The sequence below is a fragment of the Anas platyrhynchos genome, chromosome 13 (assembly GCF_047663525.1).
Source record: "Anas platyrhynchos isolate ZD024472 breed Pekin duck chromosome 13, IASCAAS_PekinDuck_T2T, whole genome shotgun sequence".
Taxonomy (NCBI): domain Eukaryota; kingdom Metazoa; phylum Chordata; class Aves; order Anseriformes; family Anatidae; genus Anas; species Anas platyrhynchos.
The window spans coordinates 12,304,187-12,330,517 of record NC_092599.1 but is presented as its reverse complement, the minus strand read 5'-3'; the positions used below and the strand labels follow the sequence as shown (position 1 = coordinate 12,330,517).

At 64.3% G+C, this 26,331-nt stretch overlaps 1 protein-coding gene across 3 annotated transcripts; it reads left to right on the top strand.

Annotated features, from left to right (window-relative positions):
* The first annotated feature begins 793 nt into the window (after positions 1-793).
* Positions 794-26,047, top strand: CELSR3 (cadherin EGF LAG seven-pass G-type receptor 3). Of its 3 annotated transcripts, XM_072044605.1 has the most exons (36): positions 797-4,030; positions 7,851-8,483; positions 9,387-9,609; positions 9,733-9,848; positions 10,091-10,179; positions 10,379-10,536; positions 10,735-10,898; positions 11,054-11,179; positions 11,269-11,438; positions 11,637-11,822; positions 11,897-12,007; positions 12,152-12,320; positions 12,577-12,718; positions 12,879-12,999; positions 13,271-13,454; positions 13,547-13,648; positions 14,153-14,167; positions 15,454-15,548; positions 15,752-15,961; positions 16,366-16,549; positions 16,681-16,830; positions 17,110-17,290; positions 17,474-17,641; positions 17,977-18,103; positions 18,257-18,463; positions 18,549-18,723; positions 18,925-19,037; positions 19,299-19,378; positions 20,002-20,128; positions 20,701-20,814; positions 20,936-21,072; positions 21,169-21,275; positions 21,970-22,143; positions 22,269-22,469; positions 22,648-23,728; positions 24,122-26,047. In XM_072044605.1, exons 1-36 carry the CDS (start codon positions 949-951, stop codon positions 24,147-24,149), a joined length of 9,450 nt encoding a protein of 3,149 aa, XP_071900706.1. In that variant the 5' UTR covers positions 797-948; the 3' UTR covers positions 24,150-26,047. The 3 variants fall into 3 exon arrangements, 2 of the variants coding, with proteins under 2 accessions (XP_071900706.1, XP_038041853.2); XR_011812623.1 differs by lacking the exon at positions 20,002-20,128 and having other exon boundaries at positions 794-4,030; XM_038185925.2 differs by lacking the exon at positions 14,153-14,167.
* The last annotated feature ends 284 nt before the right edge of the window (positions 26,048-26,331 follow it).

Genomic DNA, 26,331 nt, shown 5'->3' with positions numbered 1-26,331 from the left:
CCACTTGCTGTTAGGCTAACGGGGCTGGTGGGGAATGTGAATCCCCCTGGGCACTGCACGCAGCTTGGTGCTGACACACAGCCTGGCCTGTTATAAGCTCACTTTCCAGCTTTTTGGGGGATTGGAAACCTGCACCCACCACATGCTGTCCTGAGGGCTGGTGGCCATGCTTGGTGTGCTAACAGGGGTTAGGGATGGGTCTGACAGTGGGGTTCTTGCTGCAGCAGCAGCACGGGGGGTGGCACAAGAGGTGCTGTGGCCCCGTCTACAGCTGCTATGGGGCTGCTGATCCCCCCCAAACCCCCAGGTGGCCCCCAGCCTGCTGTGCCCAGGGGCTGGCAGCGTCTCCTTGCCTTCCTCCAGGCGTGTCGCCCAGCTTGGCTGGGCTGTGCATGGAGGCACCGGGTGCACCCAGGGTGCTCCCTGCCCTGCTGTGCCCCCACGTCTCCCCACACACCTCCTATAATTACTCTCATTAATGTCTCCCTTTCTCCCCCACGGTGCCCCAAATCACCTCACCCCGGTGCTGGGCGCTATCGGCACCATAAAGCCCTGTTACCGGGCAGCCCATTACAAGCCGCAGCACCTCATGCCGCGCTGTTCGGCACCGAGATGAGGTGACAACGACAACACCGAGCGGCTTTCGCTTCGGCACAACCCGAGGGTAGCGAAGTGTGTGTGTGTGTGTGAGGAGGGGGGGGATGAAGAACCCGAAGCCGCCTCCCCGCCGCCCCCCGCCCTCCTCAAGATGGCGGCGGCGGGCGGAGCGGGGCGGGGCGGCGGGAGCCATGTTGGGGCTGCGGGAGGAGCCGCCGCCACCCCCGGCCGCGGCGGAGCGGAGCGGAGCGGAGCGGGGCGGGGGGCGCCCATCGCCGCCGCTAGGCGGGGGCGGCTCCGAGCCTCAGCCGCCGAGCGCCCGGCCCGGGCGGCGGCCGCCGAGCCAGCACCATGGCGGCGGAGCGGCAGCAACCGGCTGCTCCGAGCCGCCTCCAGCGGGGACTGCAGCCGCTTCTCCTCCTTCTCCTGCTGCTGCTGCTCCCTTTGTTCCCCCCCGGGCTCGGGGCCGCCGAGCCGCCGGGCAGCGGGGGGTGCCCCGCCGCCTCGCCCTGCTGGCTGGCGGGGGGTGCCGCCGCCGCTTCCCCACCCCCCGGGGGGCTGCCCCCGGGGCTCCGCCGCCGCTCCCCTCAGCGCTGCCCGCCCCGCAGCGCCCCGCCGCCGGCCCCGGTGTGGAGGGGGAGGCGAGCGGCCCCCAACCGGCACCCGCTGTTCCCGCAGTACAACTACCAGGCGGAGGTGGCCGAGAACCAGCCGGCGGGGACGGCGGTGGTGGCGGTGGCGGCGCAAGACCCCGACGGGGGCGAAGCGGGGCGCTTGGTGTACTCCATGGACGCCCTGATGAACAGCCGCTCGCGGGAGCTCTTCAGCATCGACCCGCGAGCCGGGCTCATCACCACCACCCAAGCCCTCGACCGGGAGAGCATGGAGCTGCATTACTTCCGAGTGACGGCCGCCGACCACGGGGCGCCGCGGTTGTCCGCCACCACCATGGTGGCCATCGCCGTGGCCGACCGCAACGATCACGACCCGGTGTTCGAGCAGGGCGAGTACCGGGAGACCATCCGGGAGAATGTGGAGGAAGGCTACCCCATCCTGCAGCTGCGGGCCACCGATGTTGACTCGCCGCCCAACGCCAACATCCGCTACCGCTTCGTCAACGAGCGGGCCGCCCACGCCGTCTTCGAGATCGACCCCCGCTCCGGCCTCATCACCACCAGCGGGCCGGTGGACAGGGAGAAGATGGAGAGGTACTCGCTGGTGGTGGAGGCCAACGACCAGGGGAGGGAGCCGGGGCCTCGCTCCGCCACCGTCAAGGTCTACATCACGGTGCTGGATGAGAACGACAACACCCCGCAGTTCAGCGAGAAGCGCTACATCGTCCAGGTGAGGGAGGACATACGGCCCCACACGGAAATCCTGCGCGTCACCGCCACCGACTTGGACAAGGACAACAACGCCCTCGTCCACTACAACATCATCAGCGGGAACAGCCGGGGCCAGTTCTCCATCGACAGCGTCACCGGGGAGATACAGGTGGTGGCCCCGCTGGATTTCGAGGTGGAGCGGGAGTACGCCCTGAGGATCCGGGCGCAGGACGCGGGGCGCCCTCCCCTCTCCAACAACACCGGCATGGCCAGCATCCAAGTGGTGGACATCAACGACCATGCCCCCATCTTCGTCAGCACCCCCTTCCAAATCTCCGTCCTGGAGAACGCCCCGCTCGGCCACTCCGTCATCCACATCCAGGCCGTGGACGCGGACTATGGCGAGAATGCGCGCCTGGAGTACAAACTGACGGGGGTCTCGGCCGACACCCCCTTCGTGGTGAACAGTGCCACGGGGTGGATCACGGTCAGCGGGCCCTTGGACCGGGAGTCGGTAGAGCACTATTTCTTTGGGGTAGAGGCTCGGGATCACGGCTCCCCGTCTTTGTCTGCGTCTGCCAGCGTCACCATCACGGTGATGGATGTCAACGACAACCGCCCCGAGTTCACCCAGAAGGAGTACTTCATCCGCCTGAACGAGGACGCGGCGGTGGGGACCAGCGTCCTCAGTGTCACAGCGATTGATCGGGACGTGAACAGCGCCATCACCTACCAGATCACGGGGGGCAACACGCGGAACCGCTTCTCCATCAGCACGCAGGGTGGGGTGGGGATCATCACTCTGTCCCTGCCGCTGGACTACAAGCAGGAGAGGCGCTACGTGCTCACCGTCACGGCCTCCGACCGCACCCTGCGTGACAACTGCCACGTTCACATCAACATCACCGATGCCAACACGCACCGGCCCGTCTTCCAGAGCGCCCACTACTCCGTGAGCATCAACGAGGACCGGCCTGTGGGCAGCACTGTGGTGGTGATCAGTGCCACGGATGATGATGTGGGGGAAAACGCCCGCATCACGTACTACCTAGAAGACAACGTCCCTCAGTTTCGCATCGATCCAGACTCCGGGGCCATCACTCTCCAGGCAGAACTGGACTACGAGGACCAGGTCACCTACACGTTGGCTATCACTGCCAAGGACAATGGGATCCCGCAGAAAGCAGACACTACCTACGTTGAAATCATGGTGAATGATGTTAATGACAACGCGCCCCAGTTCGTCAGCACTCATTACCAGGGCATGATCTCTGAGGACGCGCCTCCCTTCACCAGCGTGCTCCAGATCTCTGCCACCGACCGGGATGCCCACACCAACGGGCGAGTGCAGTACACCTTCCAGAACGGGGAGGACGGGGATGGAGACTTCACCATAGAGCCCACCTCAGGCATCATTCGCACCGTCCGCAGGCTGGACCGCGAGAACGTCCCCGTCTATGAGTTGACTGCGTACGCTGTGGACAGGGGCATCCCTCCGCAGCGAACTCCTGTCCATATCCAGGTTACCATTCAGGATGTGAATGACAATGCCCCTGTCTTCCCAGCCGAAGAGTTTGAGGTCTTGGTAAAGGAGAACAGCATCGTAGGCTCTGTCGTGGCCCAGATCACAGCCGTCGACCCGGATGAGGGACCCAACGCCCAAATCATGTACCAGATTGTGGAAGGCAACATCCCCGAGATCTTCCAGATGGACATCTTTTCTGGGGAGCTCACAGCCTTGATAGACCTGGATTACGAGACAAAACCAGAGTACGTGATTGTAGTGCAAGCCACCTCTGCCCCTTTGGTCAGCAGAGCCACGGTGCACATCAAACTCATTGACCAGAACGACAACAGCCCCGTTCTCAAGAACTTCCAGATCCTGTTCAATAACTACGTGTCCAATAAGTCCAACACCTTCCCCTCGGGGGTCATCGGGAAGGTCCCAGCCTATGACCCCGATGTGTCCGACCGCCTCTTCTACACCTTCGAACGGGGAAACGAGCTGCACTTGTTGATTGTGAATCAGTCGAGCGGGGAGCTGAGGCTGAGCCGCAAGCTGGACAACAACCGCCCGCTCGTGGCCTCCATGCTGGTGACCGTCACAGGTAGGCTGTGAAAATCTTTCCGTGCCTTGTTGCTCTGGGTTCGTTAACGCCTGCGGGCTTTGCGTGGTCCCCGTGGGCAGCCCCTTCCGCACCCGGGGTGTCGGGGACCGGCAGCGAGGTTCGGATGGGGACGTGCTCCAAACCGGGAAATCCCGGAGGGACTGGGAATGGTGGGAGGGGAGCCGTGCTGTATGAGAGCATTTTGTAAGGGGGGCTGAGATCGGTGGTGGTCTGTAAGAACAAAGCCTCGTTACTCGGCTGCGAGGATCTCACGCAGCTGCCAGTCAGGCGCCTTTGGAGGTGCTGTCACCAGCAAAGCCGTGCCGTGGGGCGCCGGCCGGGCGGGCAGTGGGTTTTTGGGGTGGCTGCTGCTCCCCGTGCCCCCAGCGGGTGTGCTTCCCTTCCTGGGAAGCCACGGGGCCGGGCTGCTGGAGGCTGCTGTTAACAAGCAGCTCGGGACTGGGTGCTGGCCGTGGTACCTAACGGTGGCTGGGGCTTCCAAAACGCGGCGCCGCCTTTCCAAAGCCAGCTCGGTGTTGCGGATGATGGCTGGAACAGACCTCAGGTGCCTAAAGCTCCCGCATCGTGTGTGTTGCTGGGCAAGCCGAACGCTCCCGGTAGCTCCCCGGGGTGGTTTGGGATGTGCTGGGGTTGCCTCCAGCCAAGCTGGGGATGGGGTGAAGATGGACAGGGCTGGGCTGCGCCTTGGAGCCCCCCGCTGCCCGAGCTCCGCCGGCACCACGGGCCTTTCTTTGCCTGCGGGTGCGTGATCTGAAATGGAGGCATCCAGCCCTCCATCCATCCCTCGCTGAACCGAGGAGGGCAGGAGCCCTTTTCGGAGCCACCAAGTGCCAAATTCCCAAGCGTGCCTGGGGAGGGAGCGGTGCGTTACATCGCGGTTCTCCCCTGGCCGCCAGCTGACACCCGCTCTCCACCCAGCTCATTCAGCAGGAGGAGGATTTCTTTCAGGAGACGGAGCGATGGAAGCAGAGCTGCTCGAGGCAATCCACCACGGCCAGCTCCATCCTTTCAGCGGGTCGGGGCAATTTGGGGACTAATTGTAGCCGCGGGGCTGGCTGGCACCGCGCGCCCTGCGCTGTGTGCGTGCGGGGTGCCGGAGGTGGGGGCTGCTTTTGACCTTTCCAGCTTCTTGCCCCGCTGTTTGCAGGAGCCCTGCCTCCTCGCGGGCTTAACCCCGCACAAAGGCAGGAGGAAATCACGTCCTGAAGTCCTGCGCCGAGCCGCCTGGCAGCGAGAGGGCCCCTGCAATTAGCGTGTCGTCATCTGCCAGCGGGAAGGGAGAGCCGGGAGAGGTGCGCCGGTGGAGGGGAAGAGCTGTGCCGGGGGGATGCGTGCAGCCAGGAAAAGCTGGCCTTTTGTTGGCTGTGCTGGAGCTGCGGGGGTCTGCCTTGGGTTTTTCCTTCCCTCCCAGCCGGCTGCCCCTTTGCTGTGGCTGCTCACAGGGGTGGGGGCTTGCAGAGAGGACCTGGCTGCATTGTCTGCCCGGCCAGCTCCTGCCTCTTGTGGGAAGGCGACAAAAGCACGTAGCTGGGTGCACCCCAAGGGGTTCAAGATTCGTAAAAGCAGGGGGCCACCAGAAATGGGCCCCTTTTTGGGGGACTGATGGGCTCAGAACTGCCCGCAGCTCCTCGCAGACCCGCGGGCACCGGTGTCTGCTCTAAAGGGCTGTGCCTGCGGCCAGCAGCAAGGCGTGAGGTCGGTGTGTGGCTGGGGGCTGGAGAGGTGTTGAGAGGAGCCCGAGTGCTTGTCCTGGTGTCCCCCTGTGCCGGCCTGGGCTCCTCCTGGCTGCTGGTCCCCTGTCCGTGATGGGGACCCCGAGGTCCTCAGGGTGGGTTTCGTGGGCTGGATCCGCGCCTTTGTGCCACCCAGGAGGAGAGGGGTGACAGGAGGGATGCGCTGCCCCCCTGTAGCCACCCCCCTGCTGCTTTTGGAGGTGGTGGGTGTCTCTCCTGGACATGCAGCCACGACGCCCTGGTGCTGCTCGGCACCGGGGTCAGAGCCTCCTGCAGCCTCCTGCTCCCTGTGGGCATGTTTCGGGGCTCCTCGCCCTGCCGCATGAATATTCACCAGGCACCAGCTCTCCAGCCCCAGGATTTAATCAGAAAGGGTGAGCGTCCGTGATTAAAATGCCTCCCAAGGGGGGTCAGCGCCTCCAGCCAGATTTGGGCTTTCTTTTGGTAGCCTTTTTCTCCTTTCCTTTTTCTTTTTTTCCCCCTCCTTATTTACAGAGGGTCATTCTCCCAGCCATCTGCTTCCCCTCGCACGGAGCCGGCGGGGAGGCAGCCCTGGGTGCGGGGTGGAAGCTGGGCAAGGAGTTACAGGGGAAAAGCTGCTCTGCTGGGGCAGGACCTCACACTGCAGGGGGATTTGCCCCCCGTCCCTGTAGAGGATAGCACCAGAGGTGCCCAGCACCCCGCAGCACGACCTGTTCCCAGCCTGCAGCCTCCATCCTCCTCGGAGACTTTGCTGCTCCCTGGCCTGCCTCAGACCTTAGCGTGGCGTTAGCTGAGGCTGGATAACGGCCATAAATCAGGCAGACGCCTGCCTGCCGGCTTCCACGTCGGCGTGGAGCAGTTTGGGGTCAGAGGGAAGCGCCCCCCCCTCCAGCAGATGAGCCCTGGATGGCTGCTGGCACCTCCGCCCCACGCCTGCCTTATCTGCAGAGCGCCAGCCCGGGGATTTGCGGGGTGGCTGGAGAGCTGTCACCTTCTGAAGATGGAGCGAGAGGAAAGGGAGACGTTTCATGCCTTAAATCTTCCAGCACCGCAAGCTTCAAACGGGGTTGGGGGAAATCAAAAGGCTTTGCAGCGCGTGAAGCAGCGAGGACAGAGCCGCGGCGCGGGCAGGAGGTGGAGGCTGCATCCCCAGGGGAACCTCATCCGTGGGACATGTGTATGGGATGTGCTGGTCTGGGGAGGTGACGGTGATGGAGAGCTGGGTTTCCAAAGAAATTCGGACACTTCAGGCTCCCCAGGTGGGAGAAGGAGCCGTGGGTGCCCACCACGAGCTGCTGGCGCACGTGGGGATGGTGGGGATGGGCTGGGAGGTGGCTCACCCCGATTCCTCGTTCCTCAGGAGCTGTGGGGCTCTTGGTGAGCCTCATCAGACGTTTCTGGTGGTGGGGTGCTTCTGGGGTGGCCGAGCGAGGGGGATGTTGGCTGTTTTGTGGCTGTTTTGGTGGCTGCTGCCAACAGCCCCGGCGCTGGCGGAGCGCGGCCGCGCTCGGAGGTGGCTCATGTGGTGCGGGGTCCCCAGGGGCAGGGAGTTTGTTTCCAAGGAAAATAAAGATTAAAGGGAATTAAACAAACCAGAGACGGGCCCAGGGAGGAAGGGATGTGGAGCAGATGGTGGAGAAGGGGGGAAGCAGGGAGCGGGGTACAAAAGGCTCGGAGGCCCTGGAGGAGAGAGGAAGGAGGCGGCAGGAAGAGAGCGCGGGGAAAGGCAGCGTGGAGGGGGCACGGGGCACAGCGGGGGTGGAAAACACCCCGGGTGCTGGCATCGGGCTCCGGTGTTTGCCCAGCCTCCTGCTGGGACCTCCTTCTGCCTGTTTCTCACCACCATCCTCGCTCAGTTTGCTGCCCAGAGCCAGGGCTGGATGGAAACCTGGGAATTATCTCGGTGGAGGTCCTGGCGTGGGGGACAAAGCTTGGGCACGCGTGTGGGGACGCCCTGGGGCAGGTGGCACCTGGCTGGCTCCCAGGGCCGTGGCTTCAAGCTTCCTTAGCTGAAGACTCGGGCCTTTTGGGGCTGTTTTGGGGTCGGAAGGAGAGCTGCAGCGTGTCCCCATTCCCTCCCCCAGACGGCATCCACAGCGTGACGGCCCAGTGCGTCCTGCGGGTGCTCATCATCACGGAGGACATGCTGGCCAACAGCATCACGGTGCGGCTGGAGAACATGTGGCAGGAGCGCTTCCTCTCCCCGCTGCTGGCCACCTTCCTGGAAGGGGTGGCCACCGTGCTGGCGACGCCCAAGGAGGACGTCTTCATCTTCAACATCCAGAACGACACGGACGTGGGGGGCACGGTGCTCAACGTCAGCTTCTCGGCGCTGGCGCCGCGGGGCGGGCGCTACTTCAGCTCGGAGGAGCTGCAGGAGCAGCTCTACATGAAGCGCATGGCCCTGACGGGCGCCTCCATGCTGGAGGTGCTGCCCTTCGACGACAACGTCTGCCTGCGGGAGCCCTGCCAGAACTACATGAAGTGCATCTCCGTCCTCAAATTCGACAGCTCGGCCCCCTTCATCGCCTCGCCCTCCACCCTTTTCCGCCCCATCCACCCCATCGCCGGCCTGCGCTGCCGCTGCCCGCAGGGCTTCACCGGCGACTACTGCGAGACGGAGATCAACCTCTGCTACTCCAACCCCTGCCTCCACGGCGGCACCTGCACCCGCAGGGAAGGGGGCTACACCTGCGTGTGTCGCCAGCACTTCAGCGGTGAGTGCCGGGCACAGGGAGGGGGGCTCGGGCTCGCCGACGAGGTCCGGCCGCGCTCCCCATCTCTCCTGTTTCCATGGTGTTGGATGCGCAGGGCTGAGGTTGCCATAGAAATGCGAGGAGGGGAGGTGGGGATGGAGGGCTCCCGGGGCTCCCGGGGACCTTTGGCAGAGCGGGAGGAGCGAGCTGGGCTTCGCCCGGCTGGGGTGCAGGGTTGCCGAGACCTGTGCCCAGCCACCATCAGCTTGGGGTCGGGTGAAGGAGGCCTGTGGCTATCGAGGAAGAGGAGGAGGAGGAGGAGGAGGAGGAGGAGGAGGAGGAGGAGGAGGAGGAGGAGGAAGCCCTGCCCTGCCCTGCCCTCCCCGCCAGGACGGGTGCTGGGGAGGCAGGGGAGCGCGGCAGCAGATGGCTGCCTTGGAGCCACGGTGGCTCCTGGTGAGATAAGCAGAGTCGGTGGTAATTAACCCCTGGCATTTGAAGCGTGAACAGCCATTAGCAGAAGGGTTAATGAGCTCGTTTCCCTGTCACTTCGGGCTGTCTCCGCATCCTCCTCCTCCTCGGGTGCCTCCGAGCAAGTAATGGGATCCGAGCCGGGGGTGTAGGGCTGCGGCTGAGCCATTCGGGGCGCTCTGTGGGGCCAGCACAGCCCCTTGTGCCATGCTGCTGCTGCATCAGCCTCAGCAGGGGCTTTTGGGGTGGACAGAGCCAGCTGAAAAGGAAAAGGCTGGGCCCTGAGGTCAGCTGTGGATGTGGGGGAGAGGAGATCCCAGCCCTCTGCTGGAGCTGAGCGATCCGGATCATAAAATCCTTCCCGTCCTCAGCTGCCCTACAGCTGGACCTGTGCCCTGGGGCAAGGAGCATCCGAGGGGCCGTGTCCCAGCCCCTTTTATTTTACTCCCACAGGCGAGAACTGCGAGGTGGACAGCCGCTCGGGGCGCTGCCAGCCCGGCGTGTGCCGCAACGGGGGCACCTGCACCGACGGCACCGACGGGGGCTTCCGCTGCCAGTGCCCGGCGGGCGGCTTCGAGGCGCCCTTCTGCGAGGTGTCCGTGCGCTCCTTCCCTCCCCGCTCCTTCGTCATGTTCCGGGGCCTGCGCCAACGCTTCCACCTCACCCTCGCCCTCTCGTGAGTGCTCTCCCCCCTCCTCGGGACCCTGCGTGCCTCCCTTGGTCCCCGTGCGGGGACACTGGGGTTTTTCTGCACTTGCCCCGTGCACACCCCGTGCTCCCGTTCTCTCTCCCTGCCCAGGTTCAGCACGGTGGAGCCCAGCGGGCTCCTGCTCTACAACGGGCGCCTGAACGAGCGGCACGACTTCCTGGCCGTGGAGATCATCCAGGGGCAGCTGCAGCTGAAATACTCCACAGGTAGGCTCAGCCCCTGCCCGTCGCGGGATGTGGGGCGGCCACGAGCCGCTCTGGGGATAAGGACCCTCCTGGGTGGGTGCTGCTCGTCCTCGTGGCCCCATTGCCTTGCCTGCCCCAAGGGGTGCCAGGATCAGCAGCGGGGAGTGCTGGGCACTGCCCCAAGCCTGCTGTCCCCTACCTGGAGGATCTGGCACACTGCAGGGCGGCCGGGCTCCCCGCTGCACTTATCCCTGTCTCCGCAGGGGAATCCAGCACGGTGGTGAGCCCCTACCTGCCTGGGGGCGTGAGCGACGGGCAGTGGCACACGCTGCAGCTCCGCTACTACAACAAGGTACTGTCCTACTGTCCCCTGCCATCCCCCTGTGCCCGTGGGTCTGTCTGCCCGGGGTCTGTCTGTCTGCACCGCTTGCTGTCCTCGGCCAGAGGTGTCCCTCGTGGCTCCCCTGTGCCCTTTCCCTGCTGTCGTGGGAGCCGTGGGGTGTCTGGTTTCGGGGGGCCGTGCGCTTCTGACGCCCCACCGTCGGTTTCAGCCCAAGGTCAGCGCCCTGGGGGTGGTGCAGGGCCCCTCCAAGGACAAGGTGGCCATCCTGACGGTGGACGAGTGCGACGCTTCGGTGGCCCTGCAGTTCGGCAGCGAGATCGGGAACTACTCCTGTGCCGCCGAGGGAGTGCAGACCAGCTCCAAAAAGTGAGTGCCTCGGGGGCTGCTGGGCGCTGCTGCGGTGGAGAGAGAGGAATGGGGCAATGGGGTCCCCTGCTGAGCCTGCCCTACATCTGGGGCAGCTCCAGGGCTGTGTGTGCCTGTCCCCGGGGATGTCAGCCTCACAGCCCCTCTCCGAGGGAGCCATCCGGCCACCCTGAGCTAAATGGGTTTCTCTCCTTGCAGGTCCCTGGACCTCACAGGTCCCTTGCTCCTCGGAGGGGTCCCCAACCTGCCGGAGAACTTCCCCGTCACTCACCGGGACTTTGTGGGCTGCATGAGAGACCTCTACATCGACAGCAAACGCATCGACCTGGCCTCCTACATCGCCAACAACGGGACCACGACAGGTACTGGTGCCTCTGCCCCCTGCCAGCGCCTGTCCTCTGGTGTAAGGGGCAGGAGCTGTGCCGAGCAGCTGGGGCTGCCCCTCGGGCAGCGGGGCAGGGCTGGAGGGAGGAGGTGAGTGGGTCGAGGTTGACGTGGGCGACTTTGTTGTCCCCAGGCTGCCACGCCAAGCACACCTTCTGCGACTCCAACCCCTGCAAGAACGGCGGCACCTGCTCGGTCAGCTGGGGGACCTACTCCTGCCTCTGCCCCGTGGGCTTCGGGGGCAAAGACTGCCGCCACAGTGAGTGAGGGGGTGGCCCTTTGCCCTGCAGTGCAGGAGGGCAGAAGCAGGTGCTCCCCGTCCCTTCTCACCTCTGCTTTCCTTTCCAGCCATGCACCATGCCCACTATTTCCAGGGCAACAGTGTCCTCACCTGGGACTTCAAGACGGACGTGAAGATCTCGGTGCCGTGGTACCTGGGGCTGGCGTTTCGGACGCGCCAGCCCGACGGGGTGCTCCTGCAGGCACACGCCGGGCAGTACACAACCCTGCTCTGCCAGGTAGGGCCTCAGCACCCCTGCCATCCTCCCCGGGGGGGCTCTGCCCTCCTTGCTGACCCCAGCCCGAGCAGAGCGTGCTGTTTGGCAGGGCTGGGTTCCCTTCCCCATGCTCAGAGCACGCGGGGAAGGTAGGCTGGAGGCATCTGGAGAGGGTCAGGGCTTTGCTCACTGCTGCCTTTGGTGATTCTCTCCCTGCAGCTGGCAGGGGGGCTGCTGTCCTTCATGGTGAGCAGGGGCTCGGGGCGCAGCACCAGCCTGGTGCTGGACCAGCTGCAGCTCAGCGACGGGCGATGGCACGACCTGCAGCTGGAGCTGCGCGACGTCCGCAGCGGGCGAGACTCGCGCTACGTCATCACCCTCACCCTGGATTTTGGGCTCTACCAGGTACGTGCTGCACATGAAACCCCAGCAGCAGGGATGGTGGCAGTCGGCCCACGTGAGTCCCTTTTGCCGTGCAGGATACGGTGGTTGTCGGGAACGAACTGCACGGCCTGAAGGTGAAACATCTGCACGTGGGGGGAGTCCTGGGCTCTGGCGAGGTGCAGAACGGGCTGAGGGGCTGCATACAGGTGAGTCCATTGCTCCGAGCCTTCCCTTTCCACCGGGTCTGTTAGCTGGAGAGGTGGGAACGCAGCCTTAAATCCACGGAGCGGGGTCCAGGGGTTGTGGGTCAGGCAGACCGGGGCGCTGTGTGACTCTCCCCTGTGCCGCAGGGTGTGCGACTGGGTGACAGCGTCACCGGGACCGTGCTGCCCAAGCCCAGCCATGCCCTGAGGGTGGAGGCTGGCTGCAGCGTGCCGAGCCCCTGCGACTCCAGCCCCTGCCCGGCCAACAGCATCTGCAAGGACGAGTGGCAGAGCTACTCCTGCGTGTGCCTGCCAGGTAGGGCCTGCAGAGCCCTTGGCTCTCTGCACTGTACGTCTTCTCCTCTGCCCCTGGGGCTCCCACAGCCTGGCTGTCACTGCTCTCCTGCCCCTTCCCCGGGCAATTCACGTGCCCAGAAATCCCCACCAGACATGCGGTGGTTTTTGTGGAGGGCAAAATCCCTCCTGAGCCCCTTGAATCCACTCCTGGGTGCTCTGTCTGCTCCTGGGGGGAGGGTGCTTTCCTTACGTGGTGCTCTCCGTCCACACCTCAGGGTATTACGGAGGGGACTGCGTGGATGCCTGTCACCTCAACCCCTGCAAGAACAAGTCCGTGTGTCGCCGCAAGCCGGGCTCCCCCCTGGGCTACGTGTGCGAGTGTGCAGGGAACTTTTTTGGGCAGTACTGCGAGCACAGGTGAGATGCAGGGCACATAGCAGGGCCTTGGCCTCCGGTGCCTGGCTCTGTGCTGCTCGCCCATCCCAGCTGTGCGACACCTCGGTGCCACCCTTGGAGCTGCTGGGAGAAGGCCCAGGAGATGCGGTCGGTGTAACAGCGAGGATGTTTCTGTCCCCAGGATGGACCAGCAGTGTCCGAAGGGCTGGTGGGGGAACCCCAGCTGCGGGCCGTGTAACTGCGACGTCAACAAGGGCTTCGATCCCGACTGCAACAAAACCAACGGGCAGTGCCACTGCAAGGTGAGGGGCAGCTGTGCCCGTGGGGACGTGGCCTGCCTGTGCCTTGTCCTTTTCTCAGGCCTGGCAGCTGCCTGGGCGCTGCTTTGCGTCCTCACCTCCTTGTGGCCCTACTGGCCCAGCAAGGTGACGATGGGGGCAGCCAGCGGTGCTCGCAAGTGGGGATCTCTGTGACGAGTCCCCAGCGGGCAGCCCCGGCTCCTGCAGTTCCCCAGCCCCCTGCTTTGGCTGCTGTCCCCGTGGGCAGCCTGACGGCCGTCCCCATCTCCCCCAGGACTTCCACTACCGCCCGAAAGGCAGCGACACCTGCCTGCCTTGCGACTGCTACCCCGTGGGCTCGTCCTCGCGCTCCTGCGACAAGGAAACCGGCCGTTGCCACTGCAGGCCCGGCGTCATCGGCCGCCAGTGCAACAGCTGTGACAGCCCCTTCGCCGAGGTGACACCCAGCGGCTGCGAGGGTGAGCGGGGACGTGGCAGCGGGGTGCTGGCACCACGGGGCTGGGCGCGAGCGGCCCCGCCGTGACCGGCCCCGGGCCGCCTGTCTCCACAGTGCTCTACGACGGATGCCCCAAAAGCCTGAAAGCAGGCGTGTGGTGGCCCCAGACCAAATTCGGGCTCTCGGCTGTGGTGCTGTGCCCCAAAGGCTCCTTGGGTGAGTGGGGGATGTGGTGGGGAGGGGAGAATCCGGGTGTCGTGCAGGGGGTGTCGCAGCCCCAGCAAGGTCACCGCCTCGCAGTGCTGTCCCCGGCCCCTTTAGCTGGGCTGGAGGGCTGGGAGGAGGAAGCACCCAGCCTGAGGGCGAGCAGAGGGGGCTGGGAGCAGGCTGTAGGGTCAGTGCCATCACCCAGCCTCCGCGCCCACCTTCTCCCTGCTGCCTTTCGCTTTCATCGAGGCTGGGCTCAGGCCTGGCAGGGCGAGCGCTGTGCGGGGAGCAGGGCACGGCGTTTGGTGAGTGCCTCGGGTGGAAGAGGCTGGAGAAAGCCGTCCTTGGGTGATGGCAGAGGTGCGAGCAGGGCGTCTGGGACTGCAGGGCAGGGCGAGCCCCGGGGGACAATACAAACCCTGTCCTTCTCCAGCCGTTCGCTCCGGGAGGAGGCAGGTTCGGCTCCTAACTGTTGTCGCTTCTCTCCCCGGTTCTCTCGCCACCCGTGCTCAGGTTTGAGGGGCGCAGGTAAGGTTGTTCCCACCTCCCTCCCTCCTCCCCCCCTGCTCTAAGGACCGTGCCACGTGGCTTTCCCCTCCCTGCACCCTGCCTGGCACCCTGCACCCCCCTGCGCTTTCCCTGCCGCTTCTGGAGCTGCCGAGTGTCTCCCCAACGCTTTGCCTGGCCTCACCGCTCCTCCACGCCGCTTCCCTGCTCCCGGCACACTCACCAGCACAAACCCGGCTCCCGCTGTCCTCAGCCTGCAGCATGGGCTCTGGGGGGCTGCCAAGAGGGGGCTGCACTCCTTGCCCCGGCCGGGATGGCTGCTGCCTGCCCTGGGCTGCTTGCTTAGGCTGGGAGGGGAAGGAGCTGGGGATGTGCGCTGCGTGGATGGCAAGGGGGGGAGGGACGGCTGCGGGGTGGCAGAACGGGGAGCTTGGTGTGGTGGAACAGGGCAGGAGCTGTGCGAGGTCCTGTTCCTGCTGCCCAGAGGCACACGGGGGCCGGATTCTGCCCGGTTCTGCAGCTGGGCATCCACAGGCGTGGATGAAGGCCTGTTCCCTGCTGGGGGAAAGCCAGAAGCAAGGAGGTTTCTTTGTTCTGTTGGCCCCCAGCTGCAGTGGTGCCGGTCCCTGTGCTTATGCAGCTGGGGAGGGGGTGGTGGGGATACGCAGCGGGGAGCTGGGCTCTGCCCCAAGCCCCCTCTCCCCTCCCTGGGCACGCTGCTGCCTTCTGCCAGCCGTGGGCACTCGGTGAGCTCCCCTGCCCCGGCACCTTCCCTGGGACCTTGGTGCTGTTCACAGCCGATCCCGTTCCCTGCTGGTACCTCTGCTCCTGCCCCGGGCAGGGTCGGGGTGTTGCAGTGGGAGCTGTGCCCGTGCTGCTGAGCGGGTTGTCCTCCACCGCCATGGAGCGGTGAGCTCCAGGGGCCTCTGGAGGTTGGGGTCAGATGTGTCCTGAGGACACGGACACGGCCCCACCAGGAGCCACAGGGTTCAGCCTTACCCTGCCACGTCGCTTCTTGCTCTTTGCAACCCTGTGTGGTGGTGCCTGCTGCCGTGCAGGCTGTGGGAGCCACACGAGGAACCAGCTCCCAGAGAGAGGGGTGGCAGCAGCTCGCAGAGGTGATGCAGACCAGAGGTGAAGCTGGTGCACAGCAGGAGGACAGCTCTGGAGTGCCACAGGCCCTCCCCATCACTCGCTGGTGCTGCTCTTGGGGGTTACCTGGTGCACTGTTCTGCTTGGGGGGGATAAAAAGCGGGGGGGAGCTGCATGTCCTACACCCTTTGATGCGCTTTTCCTCCCGGCTTCAGGCGCAGCTGTCAGACACTGTGACGAGGAGAAGGGCTGGCTGGAGCCAGACCTCTTCAACTGCACCTCGCCTGCCTTCAAGGAGCTCTCCATCCTGGTAATGCCCTGCTGCATGCCCCTTTCTCTGCTCCCTGCCCAAGTGACCACCACTGCGAGCGTCCCTGGCTTGTGCCGTGGTTTCACAAATCATGCCTGGGCCCCACAGCACCCCCAGCACCCCACAACTTGCTCGCTGGGAGCCACGGGGTTCCTTGGGGAGGAACCCAAGGAACAAACCCCCTCCTCTCTCCCTGCCGGCAGCTGGAGGGCTTGGAGAGGAACGAGACCGAGCTCAACACCATCGAAGCCAAGAAGCTGGCCCACCGGCTGCGGGCGGTGACGGACCACATGGAGCACTACTTTGGGAACGACGTGCACATCACCTACCGCCTGCTGTCTCGCCTGATGGCCTTCGAGAGCCGGCAGCGCGGCTTTGGGCTGACGGCCACACAGGATGCCCACTTCAACGAGGTGAGGCCTCCCCCTGCGTCGGGGCAGTGGTTGCTGCTGCTCCTCTGTCAGCTACCCGGCTCCCTGGGGGGTTTGGGGAGGTTGTGAGGCTGCTTCGTGGGTGCTGGGCTCCCCAGCACTGCGCAGGCATCGAGTCCTAGGAGGGAGAACAGCAGAAGCCATCTGCGTGGCCAGGGCTGGAGCACAGGAGGGGTGAGGAGAGGCAGAGAGGGGTTTGCTCACCCCTACTGGGGTGGTGCAGAGATGTCTCTGCAGGACACTCACTGATGAGCATTGAGGTGGGCATCCATCAAAGGGAAACCACCACGCTGGGCAAAAGGGTGCAGTGCTGGGGAGCAGGATGTGTCCCAAAAGCTCTTCTTCCCTCACCCCGTGCTCCCCCGTGCCCCGTTTCTCCCGTGCAGAACCTGCTGCGCGCGGGCAGCTCCGTGCTGGCCCCCGAGAACCGTGAGCACTGGGCCATGCTGCCGCACAGCGAGCACGGCAGCGCCAGCCTGATGGAGCAGCTGCGGGACTACTCGGGCACGCTGGCCAGCAACATGAAGCTCACCTACCTCAACCCCGTCGGCGTCGTCACCCCCAACATCAGTGAGTAGGAGGGGCTGGCCGCGGCTCCTGCACTCCCTTTGCCGGAGACACCAAACCTGGGGTGCCCCGCAGCGTGGTCGCTCCCCCGGTGGCCGTCCTGGAGCTGGCTTTCACCGACATCTCCTCCGCAGTGCTGAGCATCGACCGCATGGAGAACCACTCGCACGTCCGCCGGCGCTACCCGCGCTACCACAGCAGCCTCTTCCGTGGCCAGCCCGCCTGGGACCCCCACACCCACGTCGTGCTGCCGCTGTCGGTGCTCAGCCCCCCGAAAACCGAAGGTGAGCATCGCCTGGGGCACAGCGCATACAGGCATGGTTGGCAGGGAGCCCTGCCGCTGCTGGCAAACCCCAGCACTGCTTCCCTCTGCGGTCCTCACCAGCTTTGGGTGAAGATTGTGGAGAAAAGCCCCCAGATCCCGTGGGCTCATGAACACAGAGGGCACTGGCTGCCTCCTTCAGCCTGCCCAGAGCCCAGGGCACCGCTAGGGTCCCCCGAGAAGGCGCAAGGCCATTTGTGTGTGTCCATCCCCATTCTTACCGTCCCCTCGTGTGCCTCAGCTGCCCCCACAGCAGTGCCAACGCTTGTTGGGGGCGAAGGGAACTACACCGTGGAGAGCTCCTCCCCGAGGCAGGCGCTGCCGGAGCCCGAGCCTGCCCTCACCGTCATCATCCTCATCATGTACCGCACCCTGGGGGGGCTGCTCCCCGCCCGCTACCAGGTGGATCGCCGCAGCGTCAGGTACGTCCTGCTCCCCTTCCTCTTCTGTGAGCATTGGTGGCGAGAGGCTGCCTGGATTCCACTAAATTTGGGGGCTGGGGCTGGGGTGGGCAGAGCTGTTCCTCCCGAGGTGTCAGCACGGGGCCTTAGGGAGCCCTGCAGCCCCCGGGCACGGTGACGGCAGGGCTCTGTCGCTCCTTGCAGGCTCCCCAAGAATCCCGTGATGAACTCCCCCATCGTCAGCGTCTCCGTGTTCAGCAATCACACCTTCCTGCGGGGGCCCCTGGACACCCCCCTCGTGCTGGAGTTTCGCCTGCTGGAGACGGCCAACAGGAGCAAACCCCTCTGCGTCCAGTGGAACCACTCCAGCCCGTGAGTTGGGCACGACTGAGCCCACGAGCCGCTTGCTTTGAGCTGCTTTCCGCAGACAGCTCCTGCTTCCCAAAGCCTCCCTGCCCACGACAGGCTGTGTGCCTGGGCAGCAGTGGGGTGTGGGGCTTTCTGCCCTCTCCTAGGGGATTTATTCCTACTGGGAGGGCACGGTGGGGTCCCTGCAGGGCTCTGGCTCCAGTATTTCAGCTGTGGGAGCGCAGCTGCATCTTCTGGTAGAAAAACTTCACTGCTGGCCCCTCTGCAGTTCCTTCCCCACGCACCAAGCTCAATCTGCCCTCTCTCCTAAGCGCTCTCTGCTTTTTTGGTGGCTGCAGGACCAACCCGTCGGGCTTCTGGACAGCCAGAGACTGTGAGCTGGTGTACCGCAACACCACGCACGTGCATTGCCAGTGCTCCCAGTTTGGCACCTTTGGGGTTCTGATGGACAGCTCGCACCGAGAGGTAACCGCAGGGCTGGGGGCAGCGGGGGGGGGGACTTAGCCACCAGAACAAGCAGGCACAGGCAGAAAATTCCCTGTGGGACACAGATACTTGGAGGGCTTCCCAGGTCTCCCCCTGACACCACCGTTTGCCTTTGCTTCTCTGCTGCTGCAGCAACTGGAAGGTGACCTGGAGACGCTGGCAATTGTCACCTACTCCTTGGTGTCCCTCTCCCTGGTGGCCCTGCTGCTCACCTTCTCCTTCCTGACCTGCCTCAAAGGCCTCAAGTCCAACACGCGTGGCATCCACTCCAACATAGCAGTCACCCTCTTTTTCTCCGAGCTGCTCTTCCTGCTGGGCATCAACCGCACCGAGAACCAGGTCCGTGGGGTTGGGGCCAACGTGTGGCTGGGGCAACGAGCGCTGGCACAGCGGGGCTGTCTCTGAGTGCCTTTTGTCTCCCCAGTTCCTCTGCACCGTGATCGCCATCCTCCTCCACTGCTTCTTCCTCTCCACCTTCGCCTGGCTCTTCGTTCAGGGCCTCCACATCTACCGCATGCAGACGGAAGCCCGCAACGTCAACTTCGGGGCCATGCGTTTCTACTATGCCATCGGCTGGGGGGTGCCCGCCATCATCACCGGTAGGAGCCCCGGAGATGAGGATGTGACAGGGAGAGTGTGCAGGCACTGAGCAGTGCCCTGTTGTCCAGCTGGGGATGGGCATCACGGGCTTTTTCCTTGCTTCCTGGGGACGAGCAGTCCCTCGGTGTGTTTCTGTGGCCCCCTGGATGTGCACGGGGCACCTGCTGGGTCTGGAGCCGGCTTTTCCCTTCCTTCCCCAGGGCTGGCTGTTGGCCTGGATCCCGAGGGCTACGGGAACCCTGACTTCTGCTGGATTTCCATTCATGATAAGCTGGTCTGGAGCTTTGCAGGCCCCATTACTGTCGTCGTTGTGGTAAAACCCTGTCCTGTTTCACCCGCAGCCCTCTCCTACCTCCCTTCTCTGCACCGCGGGCACTGCCTGCCCTTCTCTGTGCTCTCCTCCCTCCTCTAGAGCCCCTCTCTCTGTCCCTGCTGGCTCCAAGCAGACCTGGGGGAGGCCAGGGCTTGGGTTTTAAGGGGAAAGGAGGGGAGCTTCCCGTGGGCCTGGTGGACCTGGTAGATTGGGTCAGAGACAGCCCTCGGCACAGCTTCTAATCAGTGCCACCGCTTTCAGATGAACGGGGTGATGTTCCTGCTTGTGGCCAAGATGTCCTGTTCCCCAGGCCAAAAGGAGACCAAGAAGAAATCGGTTCTGTGAGTATTAGTGGCCGAATCCCCAGCAGAGCTCCCGTGGCTCCTGGTTTCCAGCATTTTCAGTGATCATCCCCCCCTCTTCCACCATCGCAGAGCGCATCAGTGTCAGCCTTGCGGCTGCTCTCCTCTCCCACCTGGTGGCCACGTTAACTCTTCCTAAACTTCATCCTTTCCTCCTGATCCTTCACCCCTGTCCTCACACTGTCCTGCCAGCCTGTCCCTTCCCCTGCCTGCCCTCACAGCCACCCCTCACGTCTGCTCATGCCAGCTCTCAGCGCCAGCTTCTGCTCCTAAATGCTCTTTGCGAAACCTTTCCCCACTCACCCTCCTCCTGGGCCAGCCCCGGAGCTCGGCTCAGCTCTCTGCGGCTCCAAATAATTTGTGTTTGGGCCCTGTGTTTGCCGTGTGTGATCCAGAAGGGAAGGCTCCGGGCACGGGGGGAAGCAGAGCGGCTGCGTGGCGACGTGCCCGCGGCGGGGAGCAGCCCGTGGCGCAGCGAGGAGGGCTGGGCAGGAGGCACCTTCCCCTCTGGATCTGTCTGCGAGAGCTAACCTGTAGATTAACAACACGCACTAACCTCTGGGTGTGTGTGTGTGCCTGTCTGTCTCTCTCTCTCCCTCCAGCATGACGTTACGGAGCTCCTTTGTTCTGCTTCTAGTTATTAGCACTACCTGGCTCTTTGGCCTCTTGGCTGTCAACAACAGTGTCCTGGCTTTCCACTACCTCTACACTGTCCTCTGCAGCCTCCAGGTAACTGCCCAGCCTCTGCCAAGGGAGGCCTGGGGGGCAAAGGTGCTTTTTGGTGCCTCCTCCACCCCACTCTGGGGCTGCGGGGGGTCCCCGCAGAGACTGCGACGGCCTTCGGTGAGGCTGGGGTGCGAGGGCCACGTGTGGGCACGAGGTGCTGAGCTCAGAGCTGGCACCCACGGGGCAGCGAGGGCCATCTTGAAGGGATGTCCCTGCTCTCGGAGGGCTGAGCAAGAGAACAGCCTGCAAAAAGAGGTGTCGCACCCCAAAGGTGACCTGCAGCCACACCACCACGGTTGCTCTGAGGCTCCTCGCTGGGGATACCCGCGTGGGGCTGCAGGGACCTGCCTGCCCCTCCTCGGGCACTGCCTGCCCTTGGGACACCCCATCCCTTCCTCCTGCACCCACAGCCGCTGGCCCAGGGGCTCGTGGTGATAACTCTTGTGGGGGACAACCCTTTAGAGTCCCAAGAGGGCCACCACACAGCCAGCCACCCTCCTGGCCCTGCTGCAGGGAGTACAAACCCACTGGGGGGGCTCCCCGCGGCCCGCAGGCTCACGCTTTTTTCCCCCCAGGGCCTGGCCGTGCTGATCCTCTTCTGCGTGCTGAACGAGGAGGTGCAGGAGGCCTGGAAGCTGGCCTGTCTCGGCAAGAAAGGGCCGAGCGAGGAGGCAACGAGGAGCACACAGGTGGGGAGAGCAAGAGCAGCCCCAGCTGGGCGCCTGGAGGTGTGGGAGGGAGGGAAGGAAGGAAGGTCATCCCCTGGGCTGCATCTAACAGAGCCCTGTGCTTCTCTCCGTGCCTTAACAGGGCCCCAACGCCTACAACAACACGGCGCTGTTCGAGGAGAGCGGCCTCATCCGCATCACGCTGGGGGCCTCCACCATCTCCTCGGTGAGCAGCGTGCGCTCTGCCCGCACCCACTCCAGCCAGCGGGGCTACCTCAGGTAGGGGAGCAGCACCGAGGATCCGGGGTGCCTGGGGTGCCTGGGCAGAGCTCAGGGCTCGTGGCAGTGTCACCACTGGGGCCCTGTGTCTTTCAGAGAGAACGTGACGGCGCGGCAGGGCTCGGCCCTGGATCACAGCCTGCTGGGTCACGCCGGCCCCACCGACATCGACGTGGCCATGTTCCACCGGGATGCTGGGGGAGGTGAGGCTTTGGGGCTGAGCCGGCACATCCTGAATTCATTCGGGCTTAAAGAAATCACTCCCTGTGTAGGCTGTGGCTGCGTGGTTATGTCCTTCAGCTGGTGCTTGGCTGTGGCTCCCCAGCAGGCTGCAGATAGGAGGGAGAGGCAGCAGCTGTGTCGCTTAGCGCAGCCTCTCCCTGGGCAGATAGGAAAGGGCATAATTAGCCCCCAGGGAGCTAAAGACAGAGGCAAGAATTGCCCTGGGAGCTGTTGGGGGGGTCCCTGGGGACATGCGTTGTTCCCAGGCAGTGATACAGGACGGGAAGAGGAGGGAGCTGGGTTTGCTCAGCCTGGAGGAGGAGGAGGGGGCAAAAGGGACCTTAGGGCTATTTGCAGCTCCCGTATGGAAGGGTGTGGAGAGATGGAGCCGGGCTCTTCTCATGGGTGCCTGGTGGTAGGGCAGAGGCAGCAGGCACAGGCTGCACCCGAGGGATGGCCAGGAAGCTGCGAGAGGGCAGTCAGCCCTGCTGCAGCTGGTTCTGTGTTCCTGGAGGCAGTCGGAGCCCAGCTGGCCCTGCCCTGGGAGCAGAGCCCCCCGATCCCCCCCCTGCCTCCGTCACTCGGTGTCCCTGTCACCTAACCTCCCGCAGGCACTGCTCTGCCCTTCCTCACCCACTCTCTTCCCAAATATCTCCCCCACACACCTCCCTCCAGACCAGGACTCGGATTCGGACAGCGACCTGTCCCTGGACGAGGAGCGCAGCCTCTCCATCCCGTCCTCGGAGAGCGAGGAGAACGTGCGCCTGCGGGGCCGCTTCCAGCGCCAGTTCAAGCGGGCGGCGCACAGCGAGCGCCTCCTCACCAACCCCGCCAACACCACCCCCAAAGGCAAGGCACAAGGGCTTTGGGAAGGGGCGGCCTCGGGCCTCGTGGCTTCGTTCACCCCTCACAGAAATGTTTTTTCTCTCTCTTTCTCTCTTCCCCTGGGCCCGTTTTGCCGCGTCCTCCACCAGACGTGGATGGCAACGACCTGATGTCCTACTGGCCGGCGCTGGGCGAGTGCGAGGTTCACCCCTGCTCCCTGCAGAAGTGGGGCTCCGAGAGGAAGCTGGGGTTTGATGTCAACAAGGATGCGGCCAACAACAACCAGCCGGACCTGGCCCTGACCAGCGGGGATGAGAACTCCCTCACCCAGACCCAGCGGCAAAGGAAAGGTAACAAAAAAAAGCCTGCAGCAGGCGGGCGAGGGCGGTCTGAAGTCATTGTGGTCCCAGAGGCTCGGCGTCAGATCCATCTTGGCACCCCCCCAGGGAGCTGCAATGCATCTCCCGCAGCTTTCCTGCTGGTTTCTGTGCTCTGCAGAGATCTGACTTCTCTTTCTGTCTGGCGCAGGGATCTTGAAGAACCGCCTGCAGTACCCTCCGACTATCCAAGGCTTGCCGTCCGTGGGCAGGATGACCAACGAGCTGTCGTGGTACAAAACCTCCACGCTGGGTCACAGGGCTGTGCCCGCTGCCTCCTACGGCAGGATTTACTCCGGGGCGGGCAGCCTGTCGCAGCCGGCCAGCCGCTACTCGTCGCGGGAGCAGCTCGACATGCTGATGAGGAGACAGATGTCCCGGGAACAGCTGAGCAGGAACAACTCGGGGGAGTGCTTGGAAACGGTGCCCAGCCGGCACGGCTCCAGGGAGGAGCTGGACACCATCCCCAGCAGGCACGGGTCTACCGAACACCTAGAAAATATCTCCAGCAGGCACGGGTCGAGAGAAAACTTGGATCTGCTCACCCCTCGGCCCAGTCAGAGAGATCACGGGAACACGCTGCCCCGGAGGCAGGGCTCCAGAGACCACCTTGAAACTTTACCCTGCAGATTTGGGTCAAGAGAGCAGCTAGACTGTGGGCTGGTAAGAGAGGTCTCGAGAGAGTGGCTAAACACATTGCCGAGCAGGCAAGTGTCCAGAGACCGAATAGATACGTTGCCGAGTCGAGATACGTCTCGAGAACAATTGGATTTGCTTTCTCGAAGACAGCCTTCAAGGGACCAGCTAGCATCGGCTAGGCAAACTTCAAGAGAGCAGCTGGACTTTCTCTCCAGAAGATCTAATTCCAGAGAGCCGCTGGGTACGGTGCCCAGCAGGCAGCCCTCGCAGGAGAATCTGGGGAGTCTCTCTCGGAGACAGCTGTCTAGGGAAAGCCTAGAGCCGCTGTCCAGGAGGCAGCCTTCCAGAGAGAACCTGGAGGCCATCCCCAGCCGCCACCCTTCCACCGAACAGTTAGATATCCTTTCTTCCATCCTTGCTTCTTTTAACACCTCCGTCCTGTCCTCGGTGCAATCTTCCAGCACGCCTTCGGGCCCCCAGACCACCGCCACCCCCTCTGCTGTGCAGACCTCCTCGCCGCCCTCCGCGGCGTGTCCCTCGACGCCTCGCTCCACCACCTCCCACAGCATCTCGGAGCTGTCGCCGGACTCAGAGTAAGTGCACCCCTTCCTCAGCCAGGCCTCGCGCATCGTGTGGCCGCCTGGCTTGGGGTTTTGGCTTTTTGGGGGGAGGGACACTTACAAGTGAGCCCCCAGGGTGGGTGGCAGATGTCTCCTGGCCCCAAAAGGTGCCAGGAGCTTTGGGATGTCGCAGTGCACAAGCAGAAACACCCAGCTCCGTGCCCTGCTGGCACTGCCCCCATCCGTTCCTGTTCCATCCCCCTTTTCCTTGTCCCTGAACGCAGGGATTTGGACTCGGTGCTTCCTGCCCTGACCCAGGAGCAGGTTTCTGTCCCCATCTGACAGAGCCGGGAGGCAGTGGGGAGTGCAGCTGGAGCCCTGGGGAGGTGCCGTGGCTTAACGCTGTGTTTTCTTTCCTCCGAGAAGAATAATGAGAAACGAGGGCCATTCCTGAGGGGCCGAAGCCGTCCACAAGAGAAACAGAAGAGGCAGGGCCCTTTGCCTAGCCGGACGCTGCCAGCTGAGGTTTGGTGTCCCCAGGGGCGGGGGCCAGAACTGATGGTGCTCAGAGGCCCCAAAAAACCAACCCTGCCTTTCCCTGCCCTCCGGGCTGAGGGGCCAGCGAGCCCACCACCCGCCTCCGGGAGCCCCCGGGCTCCCTGCCGCCGTGCTCCCCTCGCCTGCCCGCTGTGAGAGGCATCGCAGGAGCCCGCTCAGGCGAGGGTCTGTCACTGACCCCCCCCCGGGGCTGAACTCTTCCTTTGCAACCCGTTCCCAGGCGGGGGGCACGTACGTGCGTGCGTGTGTCCGTGTGTGTGTGTGTGCGCGTGCGGGCAGGGGGATAGAAAGGGAGCCCAGGACACGGGGGCAGGGGAGGGTTTTCTACCTTTTTGTATCTTTGTAAGCAGAGAGCAGAGAAATTTCTATGGTTATTTTTTGCGGATGGTCTGTTCCCGGCACCCGGGGCGCCTGGCTCACCCTTTTCTGGCATCCCTGGGGTACCAGAGGGCTGCAGAGACAGCTCCGGGCAGCCCTCGGGGCTTTGCCAGCACCGCTCCTTCCCCTCCCCAGGGCAGGCAGTGAGTGCCCAGCCAGCCCCGCTGCCCCCCTCACCCTACAGCTCCCCACAGGGTCTCAGCGGGGTCCCCCTGCTGTCACGGTGTCCCTCAGCCCCCTGCAGCCCTGCTGGCCCCGCAGCCAGGGCTGCACGAGCAAGAGGGCTCCGGGCAAGGAGCTGGATAGCCACGGTCCTTTTTGGGGCAGCTCAGCAGTAGGTGAGGCTGTCTCAGAGACTGTGGAGGATGAGCGAGACGTGGCTGTGGTCTCCCTGTGCTGGCATTGCCCGCAGAAATTATTCCCAACCCGTTTTGCAGGCTCTGTACGCACGCACACATCCCTGCGCCCCCCTGCTGGCGGAAACCCCCAGCTCAGAGCAGCCTGGATTTCAGCAGACGAAGAAAAAAAACAGCACTTTGCCCCCTCTGGGAATCCAAACTGCTCTGCGGGCTTCTCCGTGAGCCGGGGGGGCTTGCCCCGTCCCCAGCCTCCCCCTGCCAGGCAGCTCGTTCTGTGCCTACACCGGCCTGGGAGCGGGGGCCCCCGGCTCGGGGGTCCGGCACGCTCCTCCCGGCCCCTCCGAGGCCGTGTCCCCGCGGTGCTACCGGGGTCCCTCACTGCCTTTCTGCCGCCTCGCCGCCCGGGATGTTTACACGGGGGGACTCGTGCTCGTGCCGCCGTCCTCTGGGGCTCTGCCCGGGCAGCAGAGGGAAGGGCTGAGCTCCAGCCCGCTCCTGGCCCCGAGCCGAGCGGCTCCGTGGGTTTTGGGGGGGCTGCGAGCCCTCTTCCCGCGGCGGGGAGGCTCGCTGACATGTTTACACGCCCTACGGGACCACTCGTTTACACGCATTTCTCTCCAGCTCGGGCAAGGGGACCATAGCCTGCTAGTGCCAAACGGAGAGCAAGTGACAAGTGCCAAAAAAAAAAAAAAAAACACACAAAAAAAACAGGAAAATAAGGAGCGTGCAGCGGAGCTGAGGGTGTCCGGGTGGCTTTCCCCGCAGCACGGGGCCGGGCAGGGAGCAGGGGCAGCCTGTGGGGCTGCAGCCCTGTCCCAGAGCTGTGGCCTGGGCTCCAGGGAGCGTCCTCCTGGGGTTTGGGTTTGTTCCCTTTTTGGGGGTTTTTGGTTGTTTTAATTATTATTATTATTATTTTCTGTTTTTGTTTTTCTTTGGTTGTTGTTCTCTCTCCGTATCCCGACTCTGTGGGCAGGGAGATGCCCGCCCTCCCTCCCTGGCTGTGTAAAAGTGTATCATGGAAGCGCCAGATTTGGAAATAAAAAGTCTATAAAACGCCGTCGGGCTCCCCGCTGTCTCTCTCCCTGCGCCTGGAACCACAGAGGATCCACACCGGGGCCTCGGCAGTGGCTCGCAGCCACCACCGCCACCTCGGTGGCCCTGGGTGAGGTGACGGGAGGTGACGGGGACCCTGCCAGCGGGTGGAGAGCTTCAGGCCAGGTCACCCGGAGATGGAGTCAGCTGCTCCGGTGCCCCGTGGCTCTGGCTGGCATCCCACAGGCCGTGTGTGTGTGTGGTTATCTGTGGGGTCCCGGCAGCAGCCTGGGTGAGGCCAGCGGGAGG